General features: G+C 30.7%; 1 protein-coding gene across 2 annotated transcripts in view; it reads right to left on the bottom strand.

The window, feature by feature from the left end:
* Positions 1-20,872, bottom strand: part of LOC145241416 (uncharacterized) — a 53,404-nt gene that overhangs the window by 5,609 nt on the left and 26,923 nt on the right. For both annotated transcript variants that reach the window (XM_080104351.1, XM_080104352.1), the window contains 7 exons: positions 17,798-17,965; positions 17,057-17,260; positions 16,053-16,490; positions 12,526-12,625; positions 4,830-4,986; positions 1,381-1,546; positions 551-643 (listed from right to left, as the gene is read on the bottom strand). In XM_080104351.1, coding sequence (XP_079960477.1) covers positions 551-643; positions 1,381-1,546; positions 4,830-4,986; positions 12,526-12,625; positions 16,053-16,490; positions 17,057-17,260; positions 17,798-17,965 — 1,326 coding nt within the window. The remainder of the gene's footprint in view (positions 1-550; positions 644-1,380; positions 1,547-4,829; positions 4,987-12,525; positions 12,626-16,052; positions 16,491-17,056; positions 17,261-17,797; positions 17,966-20,872) is intronic.

Below are 20,872 nucleotides of genomic sequence, written 5' to 3'. Positions count from 1 at the left end.
TGAAGTAAACATCAAGTTAACACTAGTGGGGTGGGGACTGCTTGTCAACTTGATATTCCCATGAAACTTTCTCCTTTGGAGGAAGCTAATTCAGCCTTCCACTAAAGAACAAAAAAAAAATTCTTGCCTGCATAAAAAACAACCATCTTTAACTTTGGATAATGATTCAAAAAAAAAAAAAAAAAGAGTTAATATTTATAAGAATTTCAGTTTTAAAAGGGGATAATTTTGTTGAGAGATAAACATTCCTAACTGTTAGAATGAACTCATCTGAAAGGACTATAAAATAATGTATACATGTTATTCAAATATAAAAATATAGTTGATTTCCAATATTCAATTCCAAGTATATCGATTATTGCTTAACCGTTAACAAGACAATATATACATAATGATTCCTTTTATATGAATTAAAGAAACAGAAGTATAGTTTTTACACACTTAGCAAAATATAAATAAAAAAAATTATTTTGATCAACTTATTTTGATGTAAACTTAAAAAAATTAAGAATGACAACTTATGTGACAATGATAAAAAAGAAAAACTGACCTTCTTGCCCTAACTGGAGAATATCGTTGGGGAGGACTTCTTCTGTATCTTTGGTCCCGATTAGCCCAGCCATGTGCTTGGCCATAGTTATAGCTGGATAAAATTAAATATGATGCAATTAAAATAACTTTTGTTATTGTTTCACTGAATTAAAAAAAAAAATAAATAAAAAATAAAAGTATATTTAAAAATACACATGATAAATTATTGCAACTGTGTGTGCGTATCTCTCTCTCATGTAACTTTTTTTCTTTTTTTTTTTAATACTGCAATCAGGTTCAACAATTGAAACTTCTAAGTTTTGAATTTTTATACTGTTCTCAAAATTGTAGATTGAATTTACTGTTAGATTGTTTCTGTTCATTGTGGATTCTACCGGCTTTCCAACTCTTGGAAATATTAAATTTTCAATTTTGATAATGTTTCAGAAATGTTTTTTTTAATTTTTTGTTTACACTACTGAACTATTTCTTTTCTTCTGACAAGAAAAGTATAAATTTTCTAAACTCCATCGATTAAGGAATAACTTCTATTTCCTGTCTGAACATTTGATTTTTTTTAAAATAAATTAAATCTAATTCTAGAAGAATTGCTCTATAAAGTATTTTTCTATAATATACATTTTGTAAAAGGGTTCATCTTATACTTCTTATAAAATTTGGAATGAGCATTACATAATTTATTCACAATCCTTTTGCATAATTATGGAGATAAAAAAAAAAAAAAAAAAAAAGGGGGGGGGGGAGAAGCAAAATCAAACCAACTGATTGATGAAATTAAGAGAGAATATTTAAAAGTGCAAATTAAAATTTTCCTTTATGCAAACTTACGGTGATCTGCGCATGTTATAGGGAGATGGACGTCGTCTCATTCTCCGTGAACCAGGATCTCTGATGATATCTCTTCTGCCATAACGATCACGGGGTCTAGAAGGTGATGGGTACCGACGATTCCTAGGAGATTCAGAACGCCTGTCTCTTCTGTCACGATGGTCTTCTGTAATTAAAACAAATAATTTCTGCATCAGTAATCTTGATTAGAAAATATTTTTTATAAGTTTCAGAAATTTTGATATTGTCCTTGTTGCCCTCTGTGTTAGATCCCTTGTGCTTCTTGAGACTTGAACATGGATTGAGAGATGGAAGAGGACACAAAGATGTGAAGAGAAGAGAGCAAACAATGTTGGTCACAGGCTTGCATCAGTCAAGTTTTTTTTTGTTTTTTATAATTTAGTAAACATTTTATAGGAGAAAGGTTAAACAGTAAATAATTTTAAGTTTTGTTATGGCGAATAACTAAAATAAAAAATTACACACACACATACCAATCAAAGTTTTTATTCTGAAATTACTGTAATTTTGCTTATTCATATTTGATTTAACCAAGAAAATCATTTAAAATAAAAACCTACTAAAATTTATTTCAGTGTACTAATTTTAAATACTACGAAATTTATGCAACTTTGGTATGGTGTATTCTTGATTATGTCATCCAGGCAGCAAATCATTATATATACTGTTAGCAACCAGGATGGTAACAGGATTCTTCACACTTATCTACAAAGACCAGCTCCAAACACTAAATTTATTCTCACTTGAGTGATGGAGGATGCAAGGAGCTTTTATTCTGGCATACCTTTTAAGGAGTTTGCACCCCAGCACCAAGTTGTGGTTTCCGCAGTAATTGGCAAAAAATATAGCACTGTTGTGCTCAGCTCAACAGAAAAAAAAGGCAGCATTCTTTGTGCCTTTGCTGCATGGAAGAACAATCAGTCAGATCAGGAGGTTGTGACAACGACTACCTTGACAAACGTTCAAACTGTACGTGGATGTTTGTAAAGAGCTTTCACCTGTCGCTTTACATAGCTTGTTACGTTCTACTATTGGTTTTCTTTTTGACAATTTGCATTTTAGAAAGAAACATTTTTTTTCAGTTTACACAATTTTTATTTTAATGCCAGTATATAAATCATCTGTTTAAAATAGCATATTTCATCTCACTTAAATGCAACTGACAATGTGCAAGTCAAATTCAACAGCTTCTGATGTTTCAATTGAGGATGTGAAAGTTATAAAACACAGTGGACCATTGGGTTAGGAAGCTGTCTGATTTGCTTCTCTATGCCTTCGAATTGAAGTCTTTCACATACTTATTGAAGTCTTTCTAAGTCAGAGCAAGAACTATTAAACAACACACTTGTAATAGAACGTATTATTTACACAGGTGACAGGATTGGGAAAGGAAAAAGAAAAGAAAAACAACTTTACAGATGGATTCTTTGTGTACATGTGACAGTAATTTGCATACAAGAGAAATCGTGGTTATTAAAAGGATAAATTAGAGAGAACAGCCAGTCCAGTTTTTGACGGGCAATAGAGAGGGCAGACGTTGAGAGTTGATGACATCAATTACGGTTTAAGTTAGGAGTTGGTACGAATTGTGATGTTTGCGAGAATGAATTCAGACATTTTTTTTTCTTCATTTACAGCATTGTGAGCAATTATGCCATCATTCTTTGTACAAGAAATGATTTTTTTTTCGTTGCGTCTGCGATTCAGTTATGCCCCCCTCACTTCTTCAAACCCATAGAGCATAAGTTCTTAAATTTAAATATGTTTTATATTGATCTGTACAGTTTTCAAATGCATCTATTGAAGCAATGCGCAATGTATCAGCATACCAACCACCATGATATTACCTACAGTGGCTTCAATCACACGTGCATTAAACTAACATGTAGTTAGACATCTTATCCCCCCCCCCTCCCAGCAATTTGCATATTTTTGATAATACATTTTTCTTTTATATATCCCCCCTCCCCCCTTTTAAATTAATTTTACTTCAGTAAATTTAAAGAGATCAAGGGCTCCCTTCTGGAACTAACACTTGATTCTGTTATGATTTTAATTTATATCGGCGGGCTCTTTTAAGAATAGACGTTGTATCCTTTATGGCTGCTATTTGTATTTTGTTACAGCCTAGTCTTCTAGGGATTGCTTTTAAGTATTTCTGAAGATTCTTTTTTATTAAGATAGTTGCTCCTATCATAACCGGTATAATGTTTATTTCTTTCAGAGACCATGTCGTTTTTAAATCATTTTTTTTTTTTTTGGTCCTGATATTTTGTTATCTTTTCCTCTTCAGCTCTATTCAGGTCAAAATCATTCGGGACTGTGACGTTGATAATCAGCGCAGTTCTTTCAGGCTTGTTCCATATTACAATATCTGGCTTGATGGCTTTGTCTTTTATGTATCTGTCTGCCTGTATATCTTTGTCACAGAACACTGTCACTTTTATATATATATGTGTGTGTGTGTGTGTACTTTTAATTTAAAAAAAGATTCAAGAATTCTTGGCATTAATAAACATTGTATCGAAGGTGCCAATTCCAAATTAGTTAGTTTAACCCGTAGATCAACCCTTTAACTGTGATGCTGCGACACACACACACACACACACACACACACACACACATATATATATATATATATATATTAAAAACAGATACTTGACCATGAGTAATCTAATAAATATTTAAAAAAAAAAAAAGAAAAGCATTTTCACTCCAAACAAGGCCTTACCACTTGGAACGTAAGGGGCTACTATTTGGGGGCGTGTTCATCAAGAGTCTGACAAGAGTTGAGCAACAAGATGTCTTGTTCACATTACATTTAAACTTCTGCAAATTGGTACAGTCAAGGAAGAAGGAAACAGGGAGGGAATTCCGAGTTTACCAGTCCAAGGGAAGAAAATATTAAATTTCCTGCATTTAGGGACCTCAATAGTGAAGGGGTATGATTTTGCTGCTTATCGAGAGTATGTATGTCAAGAAGGCACAAGTTCATCAGAACACATTCCATTAATGTACTTGTAAAACAGGCACAAGATGCAACATTTCAGTGATGGCACAAGGTCTGGACCTTGGATGACAGTGTGGGATCTGATTTGAGACACGTTCTGAAGCGTGAAAGACCGGTGGCAAATGTTACAGCTCAGATTTGGCAAATAGCATTTGATGATTGTTAGAACAATGTTTAAAAGATATCTCACATGCTGTCAACTACCGTCATAAGAGAAATAATTCTGTAAATCCAATTATGGAATGGAAATGGCACTAATCCTATGCGGATTTAACCGGCTTCCGACAAAGGAGGAAGTTCCATGGGAGTAAGAAATTCACAAGTGGTCACCAGTTGCATGTATAATCCAATTTTAAATCACTCCAACTACCATCACCATGGTGGCATGTGGAGGATGATGAAAGAAATTGCTACTTACTTGGTGGAGGAGCTTCATCTTCGGAAGAAGAAGAAGAGCTGCTGCTGGAACTCTCCACTGTATCCTCGTGTGTACGATAATGACGCCGTTGTTGAATTCCCAGTTTGACAGGAGATGCAGCCTTTGCAGGTTCATGGTTCTGACTTGGTTTATTTTCCTGCAATATGCGGGGGTAAGAAAAAAGATAAAGCATACAAAATATTATCACAACACTAAAGAGGCTGCAAATGAAAAAATAAAATGTGTTATACAATAATAATAATAATAATAAAGGAAAAAAAAAAAAAAAAAAAGAAGTTTTTCCCACATCCCCATGCATAATGGCTGTTGTCAGATTAGGTATTAACTTAAGAGTCTCAAAGATAAAGATACATTTGAGTGAAAAGCAAAAATATTCAACCCAAAGAATGAAAAGAACAACAAATGTGTTGCCATTTGTAAAAAAAAAAAAATATATATATATAATGAAAATAAATATTTTATAGAAATTTGTTGAACTTTTCAGAAATCATCCTCACCTCTCCAGAAAAAAAAACAAAAACAAAACTAAAAAAACAAAACAAACTCATCAAGGTATATTCCCCCTTTAAGAACAATAGTCTAAATATTTTCATTTTATTTGTAAATAGTCAAGTTATAGAGAAAACAGGGGCAGAAAAAAAGGATGAAACAACTGAAAAAATAAAGATGAATGGAAAAATTTAATTGGACAGAAAATACTAGAGAACCTATCAACAATTAGTGTTGTTTCTTGCAAATTAACAAACAATACAATTTACTAAGGTTTTAAATTATATAAAAAAAACAATTTATATATATATATATAGTAAAAATAGATGTTTTTTTATTTATTTGAAGTTTGTTTAACTAAAGGATAAATGTGAAAAATACCAGAAAAAGCAAAGTTAATTTATTTGAACCTATAGATTGTAATTTTATTGTTTTATCAAAAAGGAAATCAAGTGTGTGTGTGTGTGTGTATGTATAATATATATATATATATATATATATATATATATATACATAAATACACACACACACTATTTGTTTATATATATATATATATATATATATACACACACACACTATTTGTTTATATATACATACACACACACTATTTGTTTTTACATAAGTAATATGTTGCTACACAGTCATGAGCATGTTTTGATTATCTATTTACCAGTAACTAAAGACCTCTTCAGGCGATACAGCTTATACGAAAGCAAAGTTTGCTTTATATAACAATAATAACCAAAAAAAATACAAAAGCCTTTGTGTGTGCAAGTTCCGTTATATTGAATCAGATCTGTTTCAACTCTGAGAAGATTTTTTTCATGCTATATTAAGAACTAAATCAAGACAATTTGTACACATAAAAACAACTCAGTATCTTTTCAGATGCAGCTTTATGACAATAAATAATAAATGTGGCCTATCTGATTTCATTAGCAGATTCCATTGGATAAACCTATAAACTGCTGCAAACTTGATAAACTACAATCATTACCGAGTCAAGATTAAATTATTTTTAAAAATAAATTTATTGGAGTTTTTATCAGAAAAGTAAATTAAAAAAAAAACAATGACTAAGAGATAGACCAGATGATAATGCTGAAAATTTTAACTAAATGACAAGTATTTGGGTACGAAATTCATGTGTTCTGATAAGTATATTACAGATGTAGACAAAATCGAGACTAAATGAATAAAATTACAACCTTCAGTCATCTTTTATATGTAAAAAAAAGATTATTCAAGTTTGATAAAAAAAAAAAGACATCCAAGTTTATTTCAGTACAACTCACAGTGATATAACACATTAAAAATTCATCAAGTAGTATTGAAAACTTGTTTAAAAACAAAAATGATTTCTTTTAATGAAAAAGGTTTTTTTTCTGCTTTGATAGAAAAATTAGTTCTTGATTTTATTGTGACAACTGTTAGAACCCCCCCCCATGTAAGAAAACAATTGTTTTGGTAAATTTTCTGCTATTTGAATCAAAAGTGACTAAGTGAATGCTGAGTGAGCATTTAATAAAAACTCTAGGTTCTTCTAAAGACTTACACTTATTTTAAAAAACAAAAAATATAGAAAAATCTTTATGATGGACAAACCAGTCATGGAACAAAGATGTCAAATTCTAAAAATTACATAAATTGATCAAGCAGTTTTTTTTTTTTTATTTAAAAAGAAAAAAAATCAAATTTTGTGACAAGCTGGAGGAGACGAACAGTACACACTTTTTTATAGGGTGCATTAAAATTCAAGGGCTGACAACTTGATTCGATTAACAAGATTTATTTATTTTTCCATAAGAGATCATCAATAGATGCTAAAACTACTTAATTGCTAAAAATCATTAAATTTGATTTTATTAAATACATATTTTTTTGTTCACTTCACATGATTTTTGGAATATGCCATTTTCATTCCATGACAAATACGTCCATCATAAAGATTTTTCTATATTTTTAAAAAATTATGTGTAATACTAAATAAGCTAAAGTTTACACTAATTAAAGTCAGACATTTGAGAGAATAAAGGAATAAGCCAGATGCAATGTAACTAAATGCTAAAAATTTGCTGCGTATTTTAATAGATACCAACAATACAGAATGAAAACGAAAAGGCCAATCAGCCTGAAGCAAGAAAGAGGAGGTGTAGATTTAATCTGAAGGGTTTTTTTTTCCTTGGAAGAAAAAAAAAAAAAATCCAATTCCTACAAAAACTGATTACATATACATCACATACATAAAACACCCAAAGATGTTCTTTAGTAAGACAAGAAAAAGGAAAATCTAGGAGAATGTATTAGGTTGATGCAAAAATGATGTCGTTTTTTGACATTCAACTATATAAAAAACAAAAAAAAATTATTTTTGCACCAACCTAACAATAGCAAAGATGACTGACATATGAACAAAGTCAAATACAATGGTAAAAGAAGTTCGATAAAGTTAAAACAATTTTTTTCTTAATCCAAATAAACATTTTGGCCAATTTAACCAACTTAGTACCATAAAAAAAAAAAAAAAAAAAAAAAAAAAGTCAAAATTCTATCCTATCTTTATATAAACATTATTTCATCGACAGCCATGGATTAGGCATAAAAAAGTATAAATGATAAAATATGGACATTATTTTGAACTTTTGATATGAAATAAATATCAAAGTAAAAAGATTATCTGCTTTAAATTTGGAAATTAGATTTTATCTTTAAGAAAAAGATAAGGTCCGAAAGAAATAAAAAAAAAAAAAAAAAGAAAAGAATTTGATACTATATTAAAATGGTAAAAAGGCACGAAGTTTTTTTTGTTCCCTGAGAAATTGTCCATTTCAAGTGTTGGAGTAGTAGTTGGTCACAGGATGGCTTTGTGGGATGGTCCATTGTGATAGTCATATACAGCAGGCATTTCTAAGCACAACCAGAGGCCAGCAGACTAGTGTTACTTATTACTGGTACTCTCACATGTGGAGATAAAAAAAGAAAAAAAAAAAAACACCAAGGAAATAAATAACATTGGATGATTGAAATCATTTGATAGAGTTTTCCTCATGTCTCCTTTTTCAATGGCCACTGTAGAAAAATTGGACTGACAAAGAAAAATAGTTGTATAATACTAAGATAAAGGAAAGTGGTTCTTAGATAAAATTGAGCTGAAAAAAAAAAAAAATAAAAAAAAATTTCATCTTCGCTGCTCAATTCGAGACACAAAAACAAACAAAACACGTTTTAAGGAATAACAAAATGAATACGGGTACAAGTTTCACTTTCGTGCATGTCATTATAAAATCAGAATATTGAAATTTATGATTAATATTAATTAAAGAGGTGAAAGGAGTAGCAATAGATAGCAAGTTGTTTGTTATTTTTACTTCCATCAAGGTTAAAATTAAGAAGCCATTATAAAAAAAACTTTTATTCAGTTATACTATGTTTCTGAATTTGAGACGAGGATTGATTATTCGTATTATTTAGATTAACTACTGTTCTCATCTTGGGCGTTATTTTCAGGTTTTGGTTAATGTAAACTCCAACCTCCTTCAAGTGTACCTTGTCAAACTCTAGAATCCTGTATGGAATTTTAAATAGAATCCATTATTTAATCCACGGGAGTAGCATACTCACGTTTAGTCAGTCATGACCAGGTAGAAGTCTCAAGTAATTCGCAATTGCATTTTTGAGTGTCGCCTGCACTGAGGATTGCACCTTCAACCTCCAGAAGAATGTAACTTATAATTGTATTTTACCAAATAGTTTATCCACTACGCCACAGATCCTTGCAGATTTCAAAGTTTGACAAAATACCTCTGAAGAAGGTTGGAGGTTACATCGACTGTGAAAGAAGAGAACAATAGTCTGAAGAATTCAATACAAAAAAGTTATACTAGTAAGACTCTAAAAAGCCTGTATAAATTGTAAACTTATAAAAAGCAAACAATAACAATTTAACACTTGATTGGAAATTATATAATACAAAGAGAATAGAGTCTGGATATATCATATACGTTAATTTATCAGTGTTTCTCAGACATAAAACACGGATTTTCATGAAAAGAAAAAAATAAAATAATGGGGGACAGGTCACAAGCAAAAGAGACGAAGGTCCAGAGAATTTTTCACAATGTATTCACACAAAAAATTACCTTTGTTCTCTGCAAATGAAATAATCGAAAAAGATGGATTGAGTTATTAAAAATTAAATATGAAATCAAAAAGACAGTATTGTTTGAACTTACCTTGATTCAAAACAATCTGTACTGATCTGAGAAAGATCCATCGGTGAGCAGCAGTTTAAAGCCACAGTTCCTGAAAGTGTGTGTTTGTCCTGGGGTTAACTTTATAAATGGTCTCCAGTTGCTGTTTATGGAGATGTGTGTTCAACACTGGATGTGTGCTTCCAAAAATAGAATAACTTCAACAAATCAGGTGTGTCTCTGTTTGGTTTCCAGTAAAAAAGAAATAGACTAACTTAGGGACAAATGCCAATAATACTACAAAATATGGAAGCATCAATTAGTCGACTCTTTTTGCAGACAACAAGAGGATGAGGGGCACTAACATGACAACACATAAGAGAGAAGGTTCTTTTTTTTTACTTTGTTTTAAGAGAAGTGCAAAACATTCGACACATCCTCACTTAATGCTTATATAGAAAGAAGTGAAATATAGTTTTTGTGTTAGCTGTTCAGTTTCATATTAGGTTTAATTCTCCTTGCTAAGAAGAAGCAAAGGAGGAAGAGGGGAATTGGATAGAGAAAACAAAAGGCAAGGATAATCTTTATTAATTAGTATTCTAACACCTATATACACTGTAAGCAATCAATATTGCTCTTAAAACTTGAATAAGTACTAACATGTTATGCAAGAAAATCTAAGCAGGAAAAAAAAAAAATTTAAAAAAGGTTAAAATTAACCAATAGCCGTACAAATCAGGATTTTCTATTTGCTTTTTAAGATAAAAAGAAAAAAATGAAATGATTAAAAGCACATTTAATGCTAGATTCTGATAGTGTATCAAAGAGAAAGGAGTAAACATAATGTACTAGTTAATATTGCAATGAGAAAATATAGACTAAAGTTACTATGACAAGTATTTCAAAGAGATTTACTAAATGGGAAATGTAAAGGCATCCACTATTGCATGTATAGCAAAGAATCAGAGTTCATTTTGGTGGTGATCGGTGGAAAAGCAAGGGAGTCATGACACCTAGATGTTCTGCTGCTGCCCAGCTCTAGGTTGAAAAACAATACTGGAATAGTAGCCCCAGCTGTACAGTCGCGGAGACAAAACTGGGAGGTTTAAAACCGCTTCATCATCTCGTCTTCAATAGACATGGATCCAAAAACAAAAACATTCTGTACATTTCCTGATAATAGAGGTTCGTTCATCTGTCCGAAAACATTCAATATATTAAATAAAAATAATAATAATAAAAAAAATTGAACCCAAATTTCTAAAAAGATGAGGAGGAAACTTTGCAATAAGATTAAAAAAAAAAAAAAAAAATATTTGATGATGAGGTAATTTTTCTATCATTTCTAATAACCCTGCTCTTACAAACATATTTCATTTAAGGATTACTATATAAGGAAATAGCATTTACAGCAATTTCATTTTAAAATTTGAAATAAATTGCCTATATTTAAAAATGGTTTCATTAAATTCATTAAAATATCTGACAATAAAAAAAAGTATTTAAAAACTGTTATTCTAAATTGCACAAAATATTTTCCTGGAAATGAACCAATGTAATCAGTAAATTTTCATCTTAAAATAAGTGACTTTGATAGCTAAATTAATCATAAACTATAGATAATCCCTTAAAACCATTAGAAAATGGTTACTGGTAATAAATTCCAATCATAATAATAAAATAAAAAAATATCAAAGGACACTATTTTGCAGGGTTTTGAAGAAATCTAAAATCCCAGAACACATGCCCGTCTAAATAACCAACATTAAAAGTTACCGTAAGAGAAACATTTTTATCATTGTAAATAAGAACCCTTGTGACAAGCAGCCATTATACAATTAAAGAACAAAACAAGTAAAACAAAGAAGATGAATAGTTAAAAAAAAAAAAAAAAAAAAAAAGATAAAATAATCCTGGTTATTTTTGTAAATATTCTTTTTCCAAATAATTAAAGCATAATTTCAGTTTAGATTTTAAAATTATGCTTATTTTTAAAAAATTTTCATTGTTTTATAGGCTGGACTACACTTCTACTGCACTGGCTTTTTAAAACCTCACGTGACCTTGTATCTAACCTCTTTGCCAAAAGGTAAGAGAACTTATTTAAATGCGTGTCCAGAATTCCTATATTTAAAAAAAATAAAATAAAATAAAGAACAATCTGTATGATGTATGTACTTGAGATGAAACAAATATATATACATATATATATATATATATATATATATATATATATATATAAAAAATCATATACATTGATCAAATAGTTTTATTTTTAAATAAGAAAATCAAATTTTATGAGTATCCAAAAGAGTGACTGTCTTGACCGCCATTTTAAAAACACTCAAGAACCAAAGCGAGATAACTTAATAATTCAAACTTGTGAGACTTTTGTTATGTCTATGAATTGATTAATCAGTCAAAAATGATTTTCTTTATAAAAATAAAGCTACTTGGTGTATTTACGTGATTTTCGGAATACAATATTTTCTTTCCATCACGGGGTATGTACATCAATACAGATTTTTCTTTCTTTTTTTTTTTTTTAATATAGAAGGAATTCTGGAGAAGTTATATATTTTGTGATTAGAAATAGTAAAGTTAACGTAAAAATTTTTTTTAAAGAATTCTGATGATGAAAATTTTATCTGCATCATTAGCAGACTTGAAGAAAAAAAAAAAAAAAAAAAATCTATTTTAGGTTAATAAATATTTCAGAATATCAATTTTTAATACCAGGAGGAAGAACACACTTTCATCTTCTTTCTTTTATGATTCATTTTTGTAAAAATAATGAAATACTGAAAAGGAATAACATTAGATGGTTTTATGCAGCTGCTTGGTTGAAAGTAAAATATCAACATCAGAAATCAAAGATAATGATTTTTCCGTTTTTTTGTTTGTTTTGTTTCCGCAATATTATATATATACTAAAGAAATCAAAGAAATCCAAGCAGTCACACACTGTATCAAAGACATAACCCCCAATTACTTACCCTTCTGCTATTTTCAGGCCGCCGCTTTGTCTTCACTGGACTACTTGAACTGGAAGATGATCCAGATGAACTGCTGGTTACAGAACTTGAACTTGGGGATCTGGTGGTTAAAAAAATAAAAATAAAATAAATAATAATTTAAATAATAAAAAATATTTGACTTCTTCAAATTATTATATCTAACATATATATAATAAATAAATGACAAAAGTCTATATTCCAAATTTCATGATGTTGACCATCTTACAATTTATTCCTTAAATTCAGTTGACACTTATAATTCTCGACAGTATTTCGAATGAATTTATTCCTTAAATCTGTCCCTTTTCCTTCCTTCCTTCTTATTTTTGTTTACATTTCTAGATACAAAATAGTTGTGTGAGAACGGTGAATTTGTTGACACATTTACTAATCTGTTTCAATATTAGTTTTATTTTATTTATTTAGGTTTTATTTTTTTTGCTTCAGGTTTTATTAATTATTTTAAGTTTCTATAACTTGGTTGAAGGATTCCAATATGGGTTTTTTATTCTTATATTTCTCATCGGTAAGTTCATGTGCATTTTTGCAGCTAAATGACTTTCGTTGGCGTTCGATTCGTAGGAAAATCATGTTTAATTTTCGACTTTTGAGCGATTATTTGGAAAAAAAATAGGTAACTTTACACAATTAGGGAGGATTTTGTTTTTTCATGTTTGAGTGATCCGTCCGTGATTTTTCATTTTAATATACTTTCATATAAATGTTTCTGTTATATAAAAAAAACAAAACAAAAAAAAAAAACTATTTTCTTTACGTTACAAGTGTCACGATCATACATGAATTCCATAGCTAATATAACATTGACCCAACGAGTCACGGATGGTCTAGTTTTGAATATAGACTTTTGTTATTTATTCATTATATGCTCTGTAATTACATTGAGCTTCTTAAATAAGGATTGGTATATATAAAAAGGAAATATAAGTGAATAACGACTACTTCCACAGATATAAATACTCCTCATCTTAAGTTGAGCATATTGAGAAGTGATACACGAATTACCATTAGTGCATAAAGCGATGCTCTTTGTGTAAACAAATCGAGCTTAGGTAGTTTGGATGATGTAAAAACACTGTTAAACTCACGACTCGATCAACAGCCGCCGATAGTGTAGTGGTGAGGACCCTTGACTGTCGTACAGGCAGTCGGGTTTCAATCATGGCTCGAGGTAGTTGCCTGTCTAGCCGCACTGACGAGCTGTGAAACAGCGAAACAGTACTGTATGTGGATGACTATATATATCTACACACATCTTATGATAATTATTTATATTTTCAGAATAAGAGCACCATTTTGATTAATATTTTCACCACATTTTAGAAATATAAACATGTTCTAATCCACAATATATTAACAAAGATAGATATCAGGGTTTGTACAGATTATTAATGTCCATTTTCAAGGACTACTCAAGGCTTTTCAAGGTCTTCTCCAAACAAAATTTGATATATAAAGAATGATATAATAAAACTGAATAATTAACAGGAAAAGTCATTTTCATTTACAATATGTCTGTCAATCACATTTCATTTACAATATGTCTGTCAATCACATTTACATTCGTGACTCACTTATATTTGGCCAACCAAGCATGATTAAATGTTATTTTCCCCATTGTAGATGGGGTTATGCTGTGGTCATTTTAGTTTTAAATTTAAAAAAATTTTCCGGGGTTGTGTATGCAAGAAATACATCACTTTATCATGGAACTACCCTATATTAAATATATGGAAAACATCAGATAGTTTTGCGATAAAGGGAAGTAACTCTTGTACCCACAATAATCCAATGTAAAAGCCTTCATATTTTCAAACTATCTCCTCTGAAACTAAGTCGCAGAGCGGCGCTAGGGGCTTCAAAGGGTTGGATTTTTTAGGGGCCGTTCTTTTATGAGTCTTTAGCTGGTTAAAATTGTTTTTAAGAAGTCAAAATTGCAAAAAACGTTAAATATTTTGTACATTCATCTTAGTTTATTTTTAATCACTTTATATGCATGTCATATTGATACAGTGGCAATGCTACCAGGTTTGAATGCTACAGTTTCGGTTCTAGCTGACGGGCATGTAAATAATTTTTTGTTTTAACTTTCAAAACCATGACTATAATAATATATACGAAATCTGGACAAATTAAAATATCATATTTAAACATATTTTACCCCCCCCCCAGTACGATATAATTACAGAGCAATGTATTTTGATGTTATTTTCAATCTTAAAAAAATAGTTTAATAGTATTTATTTCGATTTTATTTTTAATATTGCAACAAATTTTTATTGGATATAAAGAATATGATTTTCAAGACATTTCAATTTTCAATATTTTTAAGGATTTTTCAAAGTAATAATAGAAATAAAGGTCTTTTCAAGGCAAAAGTAAAAATTCTAGGACTTTTCGAGCTTGTGCGAATTTTGGATACAGTGTACGCTTACATAATTAAAGCATAACAAAAGATTTTTAATAGAAAATCTTTCTCTAAAACTGTCATCCTTCATCTTTCTCAAACTTTACACAAGGCATAAAATCCCAATTTATATCAAACTGGCTATACTTACCCAGCATTGCCTGGGAGTAGTGAAGTCAATTTTAGTTTTAATTTTTATTTGTTTACCCATTTTTTAAAATTTATATAGAAACATAAAAGTTTGTAAGGAACATAAATCTCCATATCTTAAATTATGAGTTATTATCCCTTACTGATTTTTTTCAATCATAATTGAAAAATATTTCTATATTATCAGTTTCCTTGGTGGGACTATACCAGTTCTTGTAACTATGTATGTTATCATAGTGCCAATAAAAGGGTACAGGAATTGTAAATTGGCTAGTCAGAATCAAAGTTTGATATATTAGCTTAAATATTATATCGGCCCAAATTTTTAAATCATACAAGATATGTTAGATTGAATTCATTTAAATACTTACAAAATAATTCTTAAAGCAAAGGGAAGGAGAGAAATATTCTAATTGACATTTGATATACTTATGTATCATGTAAAAATTAGTATTCTCACTAAAAATTAGAAAAAAAAATTTATCAAGTAGAATTTTAATTAAAGATAAAAATCAGTTTTAGTATTTTGCCAACCCAACATTCATTATTACTTAGTTAAAATGAAAAACTAATTTATCTCCCCCTTCTTTATGGGATTTTAGCTCTTATCAATGCCGGATCGGCAAAACACGATCAAATTTATTATTATTTTTTTTAATTAAAATTACCTAATTTTTTGTCTGATAATTAAATATATCAAAGAATTTTTCTGTCAATTTATTTACAACTGCAATTTTCACCTATGCACCATATCGTATAAGTACCAATCATTTTGTCTGAAATAAGGATTTATTTTATGCTAAATAACATGCAGTTATATATTTTTTAAATGAATTTATTGCAAAATATAAGCTGAACACAAATTCTTCATAGCACGAAAAATAAACAAAAAACAACAAAAGAAACTATATATAAAGTACTATTTTTGTACCTTCGTCGTCCTCCTCCAGACCATCTATTAGGTGGATTAGGTGAAGACGATCCAGCCCATTTTCTTGTATGTGGGCTTGGACGTCTTCGCGAGGATGATACAGCTGGCCTTGGAGAAAAGCTTCTCCTTTTGCGAGGAGATGGACTCCGCCTCCTACGAGGAGGAGGAGAGGGGCTATGCCGTCTCCTTGGAGATGGACTTCTGCGTTTCCGTGGGGATGGGCTCCTCCTTTTCCTTGGAGGGCTCCTTCGCTTCCTAGGAGATGGACTTCTCCTCCTATTCCTTGGTGATGGGCTTCTTTTCTTCCTCGGTGAGGGGCTCCTCTTGCGATAAGAGGGGCTCCTTTTTTTATCTGGAGAATGGCTACGTCTTCGAGGAGATTTTCGGAATGGGGATCCATATCTATGACTTTTCGGAGATCTGTGTCTGGATGTGGATCTAATTAAAAGAAAAAAAAAATAACAGACATGGTGATATTTTTAACTGTAGTATTTTCATGGGTGATCAAAATTTTAAAACCGTTTGAATATACTGAGTTTCTGACCTAAAACACACCAAACATTACTGTTATTGTTTTTTTTTCTTTTGCTCTGTAAAACTCAATCATTTCCTGCAAAGTAAAAAATAAAAAAGCAAACCAAACAGCATGTATAAATATTTAAAGATATAAAGAACTTGAATAAAAACATTTTCCCAAATTACTGGATTCGACATTAAAATAACTGAAAAGGGTTGATATGCCATATAACAAAACGCCCATCGACCCATTTAGAATAAATGCTGCCTTGGCTCTGTTCGGTACTGCAGATAATACAAACCATCAATCTTAATCTCCAAAAATTCTGATACATAACAAGCAAGTTCCATGTGTTTTTTTTTGTTTGTTAAATTCATATTGGGCATCCTCAAATGTTTGAGATAAAATCTAAAATTTTCTGTTATTCCTAACCTCTCCAAACAAACAAACAAACATCAGTTAAATTTTTTATTTATTTAAAACTTACCTGCTACGAGAATGAGATCTGCGTCTATATTTTGGACTTTTAGACCGACTTTTCTTCTTACGCTCTGGAGATGACGATCGAGATTTCCTCTTTTTGATCTGATCCTTGGTTTTACTTTGAGATTTATCATCGGCATATTTAGGCTCTTCAATTTTTTTCTTGTTATCTAAATTTTTGCTGTTTTCTTTTTCAGCATCGTCATTACTGCAATAAAGAAAACACATCATGAAAAGGCATGGTTTTAATTAAGAATTTTCTACATAAAAAAACACTTCATAACTCTTTGGCAGCATTTAAACCGATGAAGGAAAGTTATTTAAATTAGGATTAATATTCTTAGCAAATCCTCATGTAATAAGATATTGAAAATTTTGGAGGCTTTTTTTTTTTTTTTTTTTTTTTAAATTATTATACTGAATAGTTTTATAAATGAAGATTAAAACATTACTGTAATAAAATTAGTTTTATAATCACTGAATATATATAGCTAATATTTAAAGATAATTTCATTTGTATTAACAGTGTAAATGTCCCCTGCACTGTTTTTTTAAAAAAGTTAAATTGAAAAGTTAAAAAAAAAAAAGAAAAAAAAAAAAGAAAAAAAAAGAAAAAAAAAAAGAAAAAAAAAAGAAAAAAAAAAAAAAAGAAAGAAAAAAAAAAGAAAAAAGATGATCACCCCAAAAATCATTAACAATCAAATAATTTGTATTAATTAATCATTACTCAGGAGATGGAACTTACATATCAACAATGTCTGCATTAGCATCTGTTAGTTTTAATTCCTCTTTGATATTATTGCCAGGAGATGGGGCAGCTGGCACGATGACAGGAGATTTGGAGCCAATCCTTTGTCTATGCGGAGAAGGAGACTGGCTGCTGTCTTTGGATGAATTTGAAGAACTCCTTGACCTGAAAAGACATTAATAATCATAAAACAGAAAAAGATTAATCATCATAAAACGCAAACAGTAAAATTAAAAACAACTTTTTTAATAAGATCACCCTGGGGTGATGGGGGGAGGGGTGCAGGAAATCAGGACAATGAATAGAAATGATACGAAAGTGATTCTATAAGTAAAGCCATCTTTTTTTTTTTTTAAACTAAAAAAGCTTAAGAGCTACGAAAACAAGAGTGGTACCACTCAAATGACTGATCCTTTATACTCCAGAACTTATTTTTTTTACATAGTTACAATTCACAATACACCTTTGCCAGAAATTCAATGATGCAGCTTTGCTCCTGATGCACATCCATGACAGGAGTTGCTTTCTTAGAATCTCACACCATCAATATATGCAACAGAGAGAGAAATGAAACTATCAGGTCATGAATGCATAAGTTCAGTCATCATAGCAATGCAATTTGCAATCACCTCTAATCCATTTGGGCAGAATAAAAAATAAGAGGTATCATTTTTGGAACGTCCCTTGTAATCTAGGTTAAGTGTGGATACGAGTCATGCTTGGAATGCAATTGTTGTGCTTGTTTTGATTATTGCAAAGTTGTAATCGTACAGATTTGTTTTATTTTCGTTTTAAACCATGCTGAATCAAGAATACATAAAAAACAATTGTAGACATAGACCACTAATCGAGAGAAGATTGTGGGGGAGAAAAAAAAGAACAGACTTGATGATCAAAGTGAGTAGACGTTCTACGTTTTGCTTTCGGTTGAAAAATGGAGCATGCTAAAAAGAATGTCCATATTTCTACATACTATAAATTGTAAGCTATAAAGAAATCATTTTACTTTCGACTTCTTCATTTCGTCTGCAACACCTTTTGATTTGGGAACCAAGTAAAGAATATCATGCTACACTTTTCAATCAAAAAAAGTTTCATGTGTTGTATGTGTGTGTGTGGATATATATATATATATATATATATATAACAAAATAAAATGCAAAATTCACTTGTTCACATTTACAAGTGGCTTTGTGTGCTTATTAGTCTGTCACACTCGTTTTTAAACTGCATTTTTCATCAACATGTAGATTAAATGCATATTCATTTTGGATATAAACTTGGAGACCATTACTCTGATGTAATAACTAAAATAAAAAACAAACAAACTTGTGCATGTTTTTTTTTTTTTTTTTTTTTTTTACACAGTGATCACCACTTATCAAGGCCCAGGAGCCACTCAGGGATAAGGGTTATTGCAAGTACATTACGTTAGTGTGGAGATTTGATGAAGTGTTTACTTAAGGGGGCGGTTCATTAGGAATTTGTTAATATTGGACTTGAAGACATCCAAGTTGTAGTCTGGTGGGAAGCAGGCAGACGGAACAGAGTTCCACAGGCATGCAGTTCTAAGAAATGTTATGTTATGATGAGCAGCACTGATACAGACTATAGACTTAGCAAACTACATTTACAACCCATTTAGCCTATTATGTTCATGCATCAATAATTATGAGTGTTATTATTATTATTATTAGCAATTGATACTTGCTGTCATAAAATGAACACTTGAAGTTGACAATTATAACAACAAATAAGTGTATGGTAGCAAGAAAGGCAGGAATATTAAGTTTAAATATTTATTTTAATAAAACAAAATGGTTAAGATTGTCTCTTGTCAGGATGTTCTGAAAGGAAAGGAAATTAGTAATGTCTTTTGTTGTCAGGGTCTGCTGGAAATAAAAGAAAATTAGTAATGTACCTTGTCTTAAGAAGAATCGGAACCTGAACGAAAGGAGGGTTAAAATTGTTCTTGACGCTGTATCCTTATTACGCATTAACTTTAGATGTCAGGTCTGGCACAAACAAGAAGAAAGCAGTATAGTAGGGTGATTGTACGAGTCATATACTAGTGTTGCAAGCTGGCGGGTTGCTGCTGCTATAGCGAAAGGGGAGACGCCATCGTCAGTGATAAAGAGAGACAACTTGGCTTCCTCATTTACTAACTGTTGCTGTCAGCTGATGACACGCGCTTTATGTAACGATGGTACGGATATAGTTGTAGACAAACAGTTTGTGCTGCAGTCGAAGAAAAGATTGTGCCGTTGATGTGTTGCTACGTCATGACTGGCCTTGTTTTGAGGGAATGTTCGTTTTTCCGGAGTCCGCATTTGTTTGTGCCCAGTCAAACTTGGTGTGTCTATGAACGGATTTAAACTAAGTTTGTCACTTGTGGCACTTTTATAATTATTCCTTTATCAATATAGGCTTGTAGTCAGTTGATGAAATCGAGATGCCTTCCTTCTTTAGCGTAATTATTTCCTTGGCTGAATGTATTATGCCAGATAATTCTTCATCGGAATGAATTGTGTATCATAATGGAAAGATGGGCTCAAGGAGGCTAGTTTCTGATACCTTTGAGTGTTGTCAATAATTGACCAAACAGTGCCAGTTTACACAGAGTCAGCATTCTTGTTTGTATATCGATATCGTCTTTTGCTTGCCGCTGCTCCTGTTACAATCTGTGTTAATGATGTTCACTTGGAAATATAGGTCTGATAGAGATCTTATATTCCGAAATATAACATGGGTTATGGGGAAAAGGTATGAATTCCATTTCTCAGCTACGATTAAAATATTAAGCTGTTTTGGTTCAGTAATACTTCCGTCCCTATTCATATGGCAAAACAAATCCATCCACATTGTATCAGACTTAAATCAGGGCACAAGTTCATAGTCAAAATTAAATCAGCATTGAACTTTGGTAGAAATTGCTAAGCTAAACAGTAATTATAATTAAGCTAGACATTACTTCAACTCCCCCTTGAAAAAAAAAAAAAAAAAAATTGAATTAAAAAAATAAATAAATAAATAATTTGCACTTATATAGTACGTTATGTCACATATGAAAAT

The sequence above is a fragment of the Euprymna scolopes genome, chromosome 20, assembly GCF_053919585.1.
Source record: "Euprymna scolopes isolate OS-2025 chromosome 20, ASM5391958v1, whole genome shotgun sequence".
NCBI lineage: Eukaryota > Metazoa > Mollusca > Cephalopoda > Sepiida > Sepiolidae > Euprymna > Euprymna scolopes.
This window is presented reverse-complemented; position numbering and strand designations above follow the sequence as displayed.